The following is a 15,734-nucleotide window of genomic DNA, read 5'->3' as shown; positions in this document are numbered from 1 at the left end:
AACCAAAATTAACAAGTTACCAAAAAAAAAAAAAAAAAAAATGGAATCGCCTTGCTGTTTTCAGCATCCAAACTGAGGATCTATTTATGCTTAAAACTTTTAAAGCTCTGTAAAAAGCACAGGTTAATTCTATAAATTACAGGTCTATGAATAGTCAGCAGATATTACCAAGAATGAGTAACTTAACTCAAGCTTATATTAAATATATTTAGGAAGTAAGGCAAATTGGGATTTTAAACCAAAACCATCTCCCCACACACCTTCCCACACACCTCCTCCTGTTATTTATTCTGAGAATTGCTCATGGCTTGTTATGGAGTATCTTTCAGGCAGCACCTTGCATGACTACTCGCATACAAAACATCATCTTTAAGAACCTTTTAAAGCTGATTAAAGATTCCCATACTGATACTGTAAGTTTATTCAGCTATAGTAAATGATACTTTATTTCTTACATGGAAAACTTCAACACGACTATCACACCAAGAAAGTTTATTTTCAGTTAGCTGCTCGTTAGGATAAGCTCCTACCACTTATGACTAAAAAGTAGATGCAAGACAAATAACTTAGCAAAACCATCTCTAATCCTCACCAAAAAAAAAAAGTCGTTCATTTTCCTGACTGCAGCTATTTTTGATCCCAGTAAACAGCAATAAAAAAACGGATGAAAGGCTGCCAGTTTCCTTCCACTAACGCTGGCAATCTGGAGGTGGGCAAGCAAGCAAACAGGAGCAGGATAAGGAATGCCAAGCACTATTTTACTTCAGAAGCAACGAGGCTAAGTGCAGGAAGATAGCTTGGGGTTACGCTGTTTACTTCCAAGAATCGGAGAGCAAAAGGCTTGCTTGCTTATTTTTAAGCTTGTCACCCAACAGCCAGATGTCCCTCAGAAGGATCCCAGTATTAAGAGCAGAATTTAGGCTCAGATCTCACAGCTTGCTTCCTTCTTCCAAAGCAGAGAATAAAAGGTGGACTTCTATCTATTCCCTAGAGCTGAAACACCTAGATTTAGCAATCTGACACAAGAGAGAGGTCAAATGACAAAATGCCTTTTGAAGTACCCCTAAAGTTTTGTCAGCAGCAGGGTCACAGCCAGTGAAGAAAGGACTTCAGTAATGGCTTAATGGATTGCAAATTTTTTACTATTTAAAAGCAATCCTGACTAATTTAGTAGCATTTTATTTCTGAAGCATTAATTTATCAGCTGGGGTTTAATAGTCACAGCATCGTATCATAGCTCGGGTAGCATACTGAAACTCTTAATGGATGTATTAAACAGTTTCTTTAAGGGAAGCAACAGATATCTACTTAGAATAACTGCTTAATGCTATTAGAAAATTAAGTGGTAATTTATAGCACGGACTAAAGCTGGCTAGGTACTGATTTTGCTGATCCAGAAAGTAAAAACAATTCAAAAGAAGCTAGCCTAGAACCCCAAATATTTCAGGGCTATCATTGCATAACATTTGACTGGCTTTGGATGCTGTACAAACACAGCTGATCTTCATATGCTGCGTTTTATAGCTCCTCGGTCTATTGAGCTGTATCAGATCGTGCAGCATTGCATGGAAATAAAACAAAATGGGAGGACGGATTTTTATCTTTGATAACATGAGATTTCAACTTGTTAGCAATTTCTTCCGGGTTTCAGTGAGAAAAATGAACTCTGTGTACACCAATAACCTGTTTCCTTAAGCATTTTCTAGAATTTTCAAGGGAGAGGATAAAAAGCAGCGCTTTCTTCTTTTCTGTCTACTTAGTTGAACCGAACATTAAATTGGTGGAAGAAGTTATACACTGCAGCTGTATGCACCTGATGGTCAGTTCTTTGATGAGTTTTAAGAGATGTGACACTTCAGCAAGGGTTTCCAAGCACAAAACCATCATGAGCTGAAAGCTTTATTACAAATGTGGAAGCAAAACCTGCCTGTTCTGCAACAGTGAAGGAAAATGCTCTTTGAAAAAGAGCAGACAGAACAGATTTAGACAATCTAGTTATGCCTTAAAGAGGCAGCATACACTGAGAACTTCCATCACTTCAACAGAAATTCCCCTTCAAGGTCTCTTAAAGGTACTACTATTTTTCTTTTTATTTTTCTTTTTTTTTTTTTTTAAACCCTTTGTCCAGGCTGTCTACCTTAACAGCAGAACTGTTTTTCTTCCCCCCCTAAAGACTTAGAAATCTCCAGCTGGAGGAACAGTCAAGAAAAACTTCAAAATGTGTTATTGTTAACACAAGGATTCCAAACAATTCTTTATTTTCCTGTTTGGAAAAGTCTATCAGACATGAGAAGAGGGTGACTATTTATACTTTCTTTCTCAGAAAAGTTTTTTTTGCCTGTTCAGATGCTCATGTCCAATGTGATACAAGCTTGAGTGAGAAAGAAATAAATGGTCAGCCATAACAAACAAGCTTTCCTTTCCTTCACCCTCCAAGCAGATATGGACAGCAATGGAAATGCTGACTTAACATGTAAAACCCAGCGCTAGGACAGTGATGGGGGGGTTAGATTGATTTGTGTATTGATGCAATAGGCCACTCACCATTTTCCTAGCCATAGGCTGAGTAGTTTCAGTAGAGCTTTCTCAAAGTCAAAGGATGAATATGTTGCATAAAGTTCAAACCCCAGGGACTGGTGGTTTTGTTTTTCACTAGTTGACTTCAGATAGAGCCCACTAAGGGATTTTTTTAAATTCAGAAACACGGCTGTGTATGCATCTCAGCTGCAAACATTAACCTCACCAGAATCTGGCAAATCACTGTTATGGATTAGCCCTGTGGAATATATTCAGATGTCTCACAACATAACAAATCAGCGGCCAAGAAAGACATGTTGAAATTACAGCTTGATGATGCAATAGCACGAGACAGCTAGAAACGTACCTCATTCTCATAGCCTTATTTTGGACAACTTAAAAAAAAAAAAAAAAAATCATTGAGAGCTCAAACTAGCTCCTTAACAGATGATGTCTTAATTATCTTTGAGGCTGCCTCTCCCTGCACAATCCCCCAATTAGCCTAGACAGTAGCGATACCCGCACTAGATGAATTTGTGTTATAAGGCTTGGAACATTTAGCAGACTCCAAGAAAATTGCACTGAGAATTTCTGTATCTGATTGTAATACCAGTTCAAGGAGGAAGACAGGTTAGGTAACTGGCACAAAATGAATTTGTGTGTGTCAAGGCTGTGTGGTAATTCCCAAGCCTAGACAGCAAAGACAAATGGACTAACTATCCAGTCGCACGATTCCATTAGAGGTTGTGTGTATTTTCATAGTTATACCTATCAATAAAAGGGATGTGAATATTAGCCCAGAGAGGCAGGAATAATAGGAGTTCTCTGCTTCGGGGCTGATATTTGTTCCCCAAAGTTAATTCTCACCATTATGGGAGGTATCCTAACAAATATCACTAAGCATGTGATTTTAAGTTTCACTCAGGAGCCGAGGTGCTGCAGAGGGGACCAACTATCCATTCATACAGAGAGAATTTGAAAGGAAAAAAATGTGCCTGCAGACAACCACAGAGCAAGTGCTTCCATACGCAAACTCAGCCCCAGTTTCATCTTTCTGCAATATGAGCATTTGAAATTTGGCAGGAGTTAAAGATGTCCACATCCTGACGCATTCCAACAGACTGTACCACTCCAGCATGTTCAGCCTGTCTGGATCTTTATTTTGTACTTTACATGACATGTGGTGTATTTTGCAGCTTAATGACTATTTTAATCCTCTTCATCACCACAGAACGTCATGCTAGATGTGATGCAGATACACACTGGTAGATGGGTGCTGCTCAGAGATATTCCAAATCACGGAAGCCATTCCAAGGCAAATATTACAGAACAAAAACCTCTGCTTTACTTGATGTTGAGTATTTTAAGCTAGCTGCTATCAACAGTAAAAATCTACCAGCCCCCTGCTATGGCACGAGAGCAGCTTACAGGCAGGTCAGAAGCATCCTCTTAAAAACCCATAAATGAGTAACTGTAAGTCAACACCAGGGGAATCACTGCTGAAGGTTTAGCTACAAACAGCTGCACACATTAAGCCCATCTTAGACAGTTAACTTTGCTGCCAGCTGCGGCTAAATGTTTGTTATGCCCTCAGTTATGTGATCAAAATAAATTTAATAATCACAGACTATTAAATAAAATAACAGAACAGTATGAGTAAAGCTAGGAGCCACTTGCATAATGGGGAATAACGATTTAACTTTTCACAAAAATCTTTACAGATAGTGACAGGAAACATGAAAAGCCGAACTGAAACCAAGTACAGAAAAGCAGATGAAGTGATCTTTGCTTTCGCCTGAAGCAAAAGGCCATTTAGAGTCTTAGAAAACAGCACTCCTCACTTGTACAGTACGGATGAAGCTTCCAGCCCAAAGTTTCGTGGCTGTCTTCATAACATTCTCCTCTGGAGCAACCAGTTTAGCTGTTTGCATACACACGATAAAAAGTATGACACTGGCCGTTTCAGAACAGTAATGCTCTTGAAATACATCAGCAGCTATTACAAAAGGACTACAATGATGCATTCTAGTCAGTGCCCTGCAATGAAAGAGGGAATTAACATGCTATAGATGCTGTGTGGAAAACCTCCCATAGGGTTATACTTAGAAAAGTATTCTTCTCATCACGCTAATTCCCATGTGAAGCAAGTTGCAAAAGCTTGCTCAATATAATTGAGTGCAACAAATCCATCCAAACCTAGGAATTTTCAGCCTCAACCTCAAAACGCCTTTTGTCCGTATTGCAGATTTTACATTCAAGCAAATTTAAAAGATTTCTTGCCATCTTAACAGCCCTGCTACATTAGGAATCCAGCTCTTCTTGTTAGTCTTCCGTGGAGCCCCACTGCTGAGAGAAGGACCTGGTGAACAGGGAGAGAAGGCAAAAGGACTTCAAGGCCATCAGCTGGTTGATGTTTATTTCTTTGTCACTTAATCTGAGAAACAAAAGCATTCTGAAGCAAGATGCAAACCTTTAAAATGAAGTATTAATTTATATAGAACACTGTGCATAAGACACAGTATTACAGATTCAAACAGAGGCAAGAGACCTCAGGTCTTGTGATTAGCACAAGTTGTTGTTCACAAACACCAATGTATCTTGTACATGCATACAAGGAAAAGCACCGATAAAAACAAAAGCACAAACACATAGCCAGAAGGTGAGGGACCTAAGCAAATGACAAGCTGCGATTCAGACCATAAAGCCAGCTGCAAACAACGCAGGGATAGAGGCAGTGCAAAATATTACATTGCATCAAGCCTGGGCTCTGGCAGGCCATTCATCTCCTGCCTTTGTTATTGGTAAATTGCTTCCGAGAAAGCGGCTGTTGCCCTAAACAGAATATCCACATACTGACTAGCTTTGTTGCAGAGCAAGTATTGATGCAATTTGAACAAGAGAGCATTTATCAGGAGTGACAGGGGCAAGAACACTTAATTTTTTTCCTCCTGTTTTCAAAACCTCCAGCGAGTCTCTTCTGCTGTGACATGATGCTCTGTCCCAGGCCTAAGCTTCACACGCCCACAGGAGCACCCTAACTTCATCCTGTGACCCCGCTGAGAAGTCACTTGGCCTCTTCTGTGCTCTGGCTCTTGCCCAGGTAATTCCACAACACCATGTACATTTGTGTCCGAAGGCTGAGCTCTAACACACCAACATGTAGCAAACACAAAATCCCAACTTTCTTGGCTGGCTACCAAGAAAAAAAAACAACAACCAAACAACAAAACAATAACCTCCTCCACTGCTTGACGATTGCAGCGCTGAGGCTTCGAGGCTCTACTTAAAGACTGTGGAAATGAAGCAGTTAACTCGAAACCCTGCAACTCAAACTACTTGGAGGCACTTAATCTCATTCCAACAGTCCAAATGGGAGCTGTGAGCATCCTGCTCTATTCCAGAGTAATAGCTGGTTTCCAAGATGACGTGTACCCTCAACAATTTCTCAGTTTCCCTTTTTCCTGACAGGCAGCAGCATTTACGTACGTGCATGAGCACTGCCATACCCTACACTTGAGAATTAATTTTTGACCGAGACTGTTCCATAGGATAACGTGCTTAGCTTGGATCCTGACACTGCTTCATTCTTTAGGGTTTCTAAATGCGTATGTGATCTTGCTGTGTAAAATGAAACAGACATCAAATTCCATTTCTTTAGCAAGAGCTTTGATAAATTATGCAGAGACAGACTCACGTTCAAGTGCCGATATACTCGCTGGGAACGCAAACCACAGGTTTGAATCAACATTTTGCATTTAATCTTTTGAGAGGAACACACAGCAGATTAAAGCAGATCTGCCCCTCTCTATTTCAGGCCACCATTATTGTAAGACTACCAGCGTACAAAGTCAACCGGCGCTTGGTATTAGCGAATTACACTAATTCACACAGATTCCTCTAGGACTGTTTTTGGCAAGCTGCTAGTCCCAATATGAATGAGAAAAGATTAAACATCGATAAAAACCCCCACTACTTAACTTGGGCCTGGCACTGCGGCAGGCCAAGTCCAAAACCATACAGAGAATTTGGTGATTAAAAGCTTTACGCTGGAGGTTACCATACGTCTGAGCAGACCAGCTTCTGTTGTAAATATGTAATCTAGATCCACTTGAAATCTAACATGAGCACATAATGTTTCTTGTAACAGATGGTATCGGCAAGATTTTTCTTTTTGTTGCTGTCACTTCACGCCACGCAATGACATCACAGCTAGTGGGATTCATCAACCCAAAATCCAAAGGGAAAGGGACAAAGCTTTTGGCAAGGACCTGGAGCTAAAAATACTATAAGAGCCTTTAAAGAAAAGCCCAAAGATTAAAAATGCAAATGTTTGGCTTTTGAATTAAGCATCTCAGTACTGAAGTTAGCATAGGGCAACTCCTGGAAAATACCAAGTAGATTACCAAGCTTCTGTTTCATCTTTGCAACAACATCATCAGAAGATGATTTTTGAGGCCTCCTCACTGACTATTTTAGTGCTTTGAGGTGGCAGATTAAAGAACCCAAGCACAGCAGCCCTGTGAGAAAATGCAAGCTCCTGTTATAGTGGAGAGTTAACAGAATAATCAAACTCTAATGCAGGAATCCAAAAAAACCAAAACACTGACCAACACAGCAGAACATATCAGACATTTGGAAATATAACCCATGCAGAAAATGCTTGTTGGAGGAAAAAAGAGCTAAGTTATTAAGGGAATTTTCAAGGTTAGACACTACTTCTATTTAAACATGAAGTCATCAGTAAGGAGATGGTAATTAGCTATTCTTAAATGGAAACTTCCCTAAGTATCCACCTACTGTTACAGTAAGGAAGAACCACGGCCCAGACATCTCTGTGTGTGCCTGTCTCTGCCCTTGACCTGAATCAAAATACACTTTTGACTGTTGTAATTTTGTTAGAGAAGCTTATTGTATGGAATTACTTAAATGCATCCCTGTCACTGAGCCAAAGCCTGGAATCCTAGTGCTGAAGCATAGTTATCATCCACGCCACACCTCTGCATGATACCACCTATTAGTCACACTGACAAGAGTCGAGGTGAACCGTATCACTACCGATGACTCAGTGCCTTGCCCCGGAGCTAAGACACACTTTATCGAGACAACCTGGAAAGAAGAGTCAGCTCCCACTTTCTGTGGTTTTGTTTTGTTTTTTTCAGGTTGCATCTAAATTATGCTGGTAATTTCCAAGCCCTTCATATCTGGAACTCAAAGTCATCATTTCATAATGATTTGCAGTTAGTCTCAAAACACAGAAAAGCCATCAGAGCCAAACAATTATCGATTTTGTCTCCTCTGTAAACTTCTCTGCAGCTCACACACTACATGGAATAACAACTTCAGAGCCCGCTTCATCAACCGAAGGGCTTGTTTAGCCACAGCAACCTGCCCTACTGCTCACCTGGGCAGGAAATCCCACTAGTTGAAATAAACAGTGAAACTTTCAAAGGTTCACATGAGGAATCCCCCAGACAGGCACCCACAAAGATTAAACTCTGTAGCCACACACCATTCAGCAGACTCGAGAGCTAGGACTTCCCCCAAACTATTGCTGCAAGGCCTAACATAGTCATCTTGAGAAAAAATCTGCAAGGAAAAAAAAAAAAATCTCATTGCAGTCCGCACATCAACATCGTGGCAGCCCAAAAAGAGCAGCAACAGCCCTCACAGACTGCTGAGCCAGGTTGGCCAGGAGAGATCAAGTCTTGATCTCTAAAAGAGATGAAGAAATACGTATGTACACGGTCAGGAACCAGGTCTGCCTGCAGCAGAAAACAAAAGACTTTCTGGACCATGCCTCATCCATCAGTTCTCTCCCTTACGAAACACAGAGAAGCGACACGTGACCCGACTTTCCACTGTCACCGATGAAAATGGAAAGTGAAATAAAACATCAAATGCCACCAGAGAGCAACAACAGTTGTCTCTGCACACTAGTTAAGAGTGGCTAGCACACCGCTAAAGACAGAAATCAAAACTAAGGTCTGCGACATATAAATCTGTACAGTAACGTCATCATGGCTGACAGCACGAAATATGACAACAAAACGTTATAACTAAATTTAATGCATATATGGGTCAATCTCTCAAAAATAACGAATGCGTTCTTTTCCCCACTGGCTATATACAAAGAGTCCACTGTAATACTTTAAAATGAAGTGCTGGTAAGCAGCTTAGCCGCATGCATTTCTGATCAGGTGGACACCTGATTACATAAAGCCAAGCAGGCTATTTTTTGCTGCTAGAAAGATTAGTTTAGCACCACTTTCAGAACATCAGTATTTTGATCATTCACCTCAAGCCACAACTTAAACTTTTATATATGCACATAAAGACAAAATTTTGCATTTCAAACACCAACCCAATCAGGCTGTGGAGCAAGCATTAGAACTTAACAACCATTTAAAAGCCACGTTAGAAGGCAAATTTGACTTGCATCTTTTTTTTTGTATGTGGATTTTCCATGTTTTCATGTGAGGTAGTACAGTCAGAAATATATATTTAATTCCAACTGAGGAGGCAGATGGGGGTGAAGGTAGTAAATCTAGTACTGAACAAGTTAAAAAAAAGCGTTATCCATGTGCAAGATCTACATGCGGAGTATATCCCTGCTTACAGTTGCAGGGATTCATAAATTAAAAGTAGTGCAGATCTAACATTAAGAAATTACTCTCAAAAAAAGAAAACGAACTAAAACCAACCCAACCAAATGCACATTTCTGTATGTTTCCTTCCCCTATGGCACCCAACCTGAAGTACAACCTGCCCTACTTTCGTAACAGTAGTAACATGCTGAAGTTACCTTTTAGCCTACTGTATGCAAGGAGGAGCCATCAGCCCTCCCGAGCCAGAGGAAAGAAAGAAATATGTTGTTTTGGTCAAACCACGATAAAGAGAAACCTGACAATTTACTCCGCTCACATCTTCCTTCTTACCGCTTTACAATTCACACTAGTAAGTACAGAATAAGTGTGTATATATATATATATGGAAGAGTTACCTTGAAACTTTGCACAACATTGTCAACCCATTATTTCTCCACGTCCCCACAAACCCAAGACTTATTGGCACCTACAGCAAAAAGCTGAAAATGAAAATATCCGAATGGAAAGTATAAAAGTAATATAGTCAAAGTGCCCTAAGGACTCCTACTGTTTAAGGTAAACAGTAAAGGTAAAACCTGTGATAGGAGATGCCATTTGCCCATGACAAACTCGCTGCTAGTACAGAAAGCAGAGCATGCCCATTATGGGTGTAGACAACACTTCTGGAGAAAAAAAAAAAAAAAAAAAAAGGGCAATCCTGCAAGTTCAAGTAGAGTTCCAAGTTAGAAGCCTCACCAGAATGGTTTCTGGGCCATTGCAAGTATTGGAATCACTCCAATTAAAAGCAAGCATCATCTTAAAATTAAGAACATGATTCAGAGGTGCTGACCGCATGAACTAAAAAAATCAATGACACGAAGTTTTACTACACATAAGTAGCATGAGAGCAAGCACCTGAAGGATTACATCAATTTAGAAAACTTAAGTAGTTAAGAAGAAGAGTCTGAAATGTCAAGCTGCAGAAAAGGAGGTATAGGTTTTGTTGTTCTAACAAGATAGTTGGGGATAGTGTTTTTCTTCTATTTTCAACTGAAGAACAAGGTTATGGTTTAAGTATGTTTGTAGAAGCAGATGCTACAGTCAAAATAACTTATGTTTACAAGATTGAGCCCATATGCCTCCAAAAGGCACATACACAGGAAAAAAGCAAAAGCAGAATTTTTACAAGCAACATCCAGGAAGAAAACTAACTGGTATATGGAACACAGACGCTGCATGAATCCTTTCTCACACTATAAGGTGCTGAAGGAGTAGCAGTATGTAATTATAATAAAGCTCACATCCACCTAAAGCCACCTGCAGAATAGGTTTTGAGTAACTCTCTGGCGATGCAACAAACGTAGTAAGAAAAAAAATCATTTAATCCCTAGTAGAGATATTAACGCCTAAGTAACATTTAAGAGAGATCATAAATATTTCACGTGTGAAACAAGGAGAGCTGAAGGCCTTCTCCAAAGAGCAGAGCTTACCTTCATGTGGCATCCTAAAACGCCGCAGAAATTCCAGAGCCTCTCTGCAACATCAGATGTCCACCTGATTTACTTTATTTCCTTACACGTATCTGTGCTTCAGAGAAGCTTTTATTGAGGCTTAGAGGAGGCATCACGTATAATCCTTTTCATATGAAAGTGTATTTCCTAACACTTACTGAGAAGCGAAGTTTTCGGAACTGAAAGCAAACTGAAGGCCACACGCTCAAGACTGGAATTTTACTGAGCTGTTTCTACTCAGCACTACAACATAGAAGTGGAAATTTCCCCTAGGTGGAGTTCTTTGTTCAATGCAGCAGGCAATTAGAAGTCCCCAAGGTCTGCAGAAATGGCACAAGACTGGTATTTTTGTCAGTGAGAATTTAAGCACTCAAGACAAAAATAATGACGTGAAAGGCACAATGCTGCTGTAAAACCCTTGATTTTTTTTCTCACCCCAAATCCTGGTAATTTGAAACAGGCAGGTAACAGACGTAAGCATTCAATATAGCTTTGGAAAAAAAAAAGCCAAACGCGACTAAAAAAAGCATTATCAGGTCTGCATCACTTCAGATTTAATTATATGAAAAGGTCAAGTGATAAAAAAGAAACTTTGCATCTTTAAAGGCCTTGAGGGCACAGCAGAAGTAATTTATCATTGGAATACAGATCAAATTAGAATAGATTTATTTTATTTTTCCAGTTGGCATCAGCGTCCTAGCTGAAGTTCTCAGGGACTTCACAAGCAAATACAGCAGTCACTGAATTCAGACACAACCCTAGGACACTACTACTATGGAAAGAAAAACATTAATTGCTGGGTATCAATGATTTCTCTAAGCTCTTCTATTCAAATTCATTTGGAAGAGAGATTGTCACAGGTTATCTGCCCTGAACAGAGGATGATCTGAAAGGGAGACTGACTGTCACTAAAGGCAAACCCTTGGGAACGCCCTATTCAAAGGTTCACATACCGATAATTTAAAAAAAATACAAAAACCAAAACCCAACAAAAACTGCCACTCCCCTTCCTCTGTGCAGGAATAAAGAAAAACAATTTGTAGTCGATAAGAAGATTACTGGGTGTTCTAAGGACAGGGACTGGTAGCTAAGATAATCAAGGGAAAGAAAATCCACCTAATGGGACCATGCCAACCCAACTGAACTAATAACTGCAAGACATTTCTATGCATTTCCCTGAACTCCAGCACACGTCCAAACGTCACCTTTATTATTAAAAAAAAAATAGAAATCAATCTCTCGCATATTTTTCATCACGTTACCTGACAGCAACCAGTAAGGATCGCAGTATAAAAACCAAGAACAGTAACCATTTCGCTCCCTAAACTCTGCACCGAGATTCCCATTCCTGAGAAAATCTGGCAGCAACGAGGACTCGAGAGCCGCAATCCCCCCCAGACAAGACAATGGGAGAGGATGCAGCAAAAATATGAATTAAAATGTCACAGTTGACATCTTGTGTCAGCAGATTAAGGCGGCTGTCGTGCCTTCAGCGGACGCGAATTCTGCTGCAGGAATGGCTGAAGAGATTGAGGAGGCACCGAGGACGGGCCGGGGCGCGAACATAACCCCACGCTCGTACCCACGCGTGTCGGCGGAGACGGGGCTGCTGCAGGTTGCGAGTGACCCCACAGCCCGTGAACCAAGCCTGTTACAGGCACCGCAGCCCTCAGAAAATGAATGAGGCGGGCTCGGTTTCATTTTAATCCTTTCCAAAGAGGTTAACACCCCCAGCCTGTGGGGCTGCCAGCTCCTCGGGGGGGCTGAGGTGTGCTGCTGCTGCTCTCCCTGCTGTGCCAATCCCTGTCGTCCCGGTGACCAGCAAAGCCCGGGATCCGCGTCTTCAGATGGACACGAGGTTTCAGAATAAAACGACAGCTAGATTTATTTTCCAGCTTGGCATTTTGTAACCCATGTCCATAAGAAGCAGCAGCTTCCAGAAGGGATGTGCATAGCAGCTGAATTTGTCTCGGATATGACAGAGGAAGTGACCTACAGCTGGAGGAGTTTCCAAACAGGTGCAAGAGATCAGATTTAACCCGGCCACCGCGGAGCAGCCAGGACAGGCCCCCACCACCAAGGCAAGGCCAAGTAACCTGATCTTGGCATGAGCCAGACTCCCTCAGAGCAGCCCTACTCGGCCTTAAGTCATCCTTCCTCCAATATACCCCCCCCCAAGTTTTTCCAAAGACAATTATCGACACGTTCCATGGATTTACAGAAATTTTACAGCAGGAGATTGGTACCAAGTAGGAGGAAAACTATTCCTCAATAGCAGCTGAATAAGCAAAAGTCATTGACTAGACTAATTTCGCACAACGCACATTAAAAATATTGCAGAACCGTGCTTATTGCCAGTTAGTAATTACTGCCAGCTTAGGACTTCAGATTTTTGCATCGCACCAAGGTAGATGTTCTGCTTAACCAAGCTTGTTAAATCTTACTGTAAACTGTCAAATCAAGCTATTCACAAGTAGCCACAAGCCCTTTCTTTATCCATCCTTAAATAACCCAAAATCTATACAAGACAGATGTAGCTGTTTCGCATTTCCAGGCATAGATTATTAAACTCTATTTATGTGCCATGCTTGAAGCTCAGCACGTACTTTGCTCCTTGTTTTGCTGTTTCACTCTAATAGGTTACAGTGTGAAGTTTTTAGACTGACAAGATTTTTTTCCTATCTATCTTGCTATTCAGATAGCTAAATTGCACAAAGTTTTTGGTTTTAGGGATAAAGTTCGACTTTCATATATATACAAATGCAATATATATTCATATGTATATACATCATATAGATGTATGTGTGTGTATATTGAAACGAATAGTGGCACTTAAGCCGTTTCTTTATTAAACGAACACCCTTTACACTTGGCTGAAGCAGCCCCTCCAAAAGATCAGGTAACAGCTCAAAGATTTACTCAAGGTCTATCAAGCAGATAGCGACCAAATGGATTCGTTTAACCGAGGCTTTTCTCAACGAAATTGCCCTCTAATACTCTTCTAAGCTTCTAGACCAATCTGAAGCTCACAGCTCTTGCTACCGTGCCAAGAATGCAGAGGTCACTTCTCGAAAAAAAACCCTCCAAACCCCCCCAAGCATCCCAGTGACACGAAGCTGTTAAACCATGCGATCCCTGGCCAGAGAAGAGGCCTGCGGTACCTGGCGGGAGCGCTGGCCTCGAGACAAGGGGAAATCAGGAACCCACCACCGCCTGCCCCTAGAAGGTCTGGCAGGAGCTGGTCAACCTCCAGGTCCTTCCACGCCAGCAGGGACACCTTGAACACGCCGCTTCTCTTCCGCCTTCACAACCGCAGCCCAGCCGCGGGCTGAGCCCAGGCGATAACGCAGCCCCCACCCCCCCCAGCGCGAACTCGCCGCCCGGAGCGGGGGGAAACACCCCGATAAGATGGCGAGAAAGTTCCCCCCACGGCCGCGCCCCCGCTCTCCCCACGGCCTCTCCTCCACCTTCAGCCGCCGCCAGAAAATGCCCGGCCCCGCCACCGGGTACCCCCCGGGGGGAGCCCGCTCGCAGCGGCGCCGCACCCGCTGCCCCCGCCGCCTCAGGGGAAGGGCAGCGGCGCGGAGCCGCCAGTGACCTAAACCCGGCCGCCACCCCCTCCCCTGCTCCCGGCCCCGCCGCACCTCGATGTAGCCGGCGAGCGTGGCCGCGGGGCCGGCGAGCCCCAGGAGGAGCAGGAGGGGGAAGCGCAGCGCGGAGCCCATCGCCGCCGTCGTCCGCCGCCGCCGCCCAAGCGCTACTGCGGCCTCAGCGCCCCCCGCGGCGGCGCGGCGGGAACCGCCTCGCCAGGCCCCGCCCCCCCCGCCGCCCGGCCCAATGGCGGAGACGCGGGGGAGGGACGTCACGCGGCTCCAGCCTGGCGACCAATCACCGCGCCGCCCGGGAAGACCGCCCCCTCCCGCGGGTGAGGAGAGGACGTCTGGGGGGCCACGCCCCCTTCCCCGCTCCCAGCCAATAGGAGGAGGCGCGGGGGCAGGCTGGCCCGCCCCCGGGGAGCTCCCGCCCCGCCGAAAAATGGCGGCTAACGCTGAGGGCTGAGCCCGCGGGGCGGCCTGGAGGGGAAACACCCCGGGGGGGTTTCACCCCCTTTTTATTTTTAGGCTGCCAGAGAAATTACCCGCCCACGTGAAATTGCTTACGTCGAGGAGCCTAGAAGGCCGTGGGCTTTCTGGGGGTCTGTGGACTAAAAGCTTTCAGAGCGCCATGCTGCTCCCTGCCACAGCGCTGAGGGGGGGTTTCCTGGGGTAATAAAAGGAGAATGAGACGGTTTTCTCATCTAAAAAGAAAACAGTGAGGTTTCTCACTCTGAAAAGAAAGCCATCTCTACATCTACCCCCAATCTCTTAAAACCCACAACTGATGGTGCTACCAGCAAGCTCCAAGTCCTTCTGCAATAAAAAACAACACAGTTGTGCTTTTGCTTTTTCTCTTTTTTTTTTTTTTTTTCCTTAAAATACACCTATTGAATAATAATCATAGGTTGCTTCATCCTGCCACCAACACTGAGGGCAGGTGCTCACCGGGCACCACCTGTGAGAGAAGACATCACACACGCTGCCAACCTCTTCAAGCATAGCAAAGCTCTCCGTGAACTTTAATTAAAACCAGCACACATCATCATCACCACCACCTTCTCCAGTTTGTGCTCTGGTCGGTGTGAAACAGCCGTGCCTCTGATTTCTTTGAACAACTGGAGCATGGCACCAGTTTCTTTCAGTGCTGATGTTCTGCCGCAGCTGGTGCCACTATTTAAAGACACATTTCTGGCTTTAAAATCAATTGCACCAAATTTGCATTGACGCTATTTTAATTTCACCATGTTACTTATAAAAAGAAAGAAAAAAAAAATTCATCTTTGTACAAAACGTTGCATAGTTATAAAACATTTCCGTTCCCAACTTTCATATTCTTTAGTGTCTCTTACAAGCACTATTTTCTGAAGTGGTTGAAGGGAATATTGCTGAAATGTTGCAGATGGGGGTAAATCTGTACGATAGATCAATAAGCAGCCCAGTTTTAATTAAAGCAGCTGACTGGTCCACTAGTCACTTATTATAGTCTCTTTTTTACAGTATTTGAAAATCCCTAAATCTCTTTTACT

At 42.9% G+C, this 15,734-nt stretch overlaps 1 protein-coding gene across 2 annotated transcripts in view; it reads right to left on the bottom strand.

Moving 5' to 3' along the window:
* The window catches only part of APLP2 (amyloid beta precursor like protein 2), a 47,649-nt gene extending 33,256 nt beyond the window's left edge, over positions 1–14,393 (bottom strand). For both annotated transcript variants that reach the window (XM_074927584.1, XM_074927585.1), the window contains exon 1: positions 14,257–14,393. In XM_074927584.1, the coding sequence (XP_074783685.1) occupies positions 14,257–14,337 (81 nt within the window). In that variant the 5' untranslated portion in view covers positions 14,338–14,393. The remainder of the gene's footprint in view (positions 1–14,256) is intronic.
* Between the last annotated feature and the right edge of the window lie 1,341 nt (positions 14,394–15,734).

The sequence above is a fragment of the Athene noctua genome, chromosome 26, assembly GCF_965140245.1.
Source record: "Athene noctua chromosome 26, bAthNoc1.hap1.1, whole genome shotgun sequence".
Lineage (NCBI taxonomy): Eukaryota > Metazoa > Chordata > Aves > Strigiformes > Strigidae > Athene > Athene noctua.
This window is presented reverse-complemented; position numbering and strand designations above follow the sequence as displayed.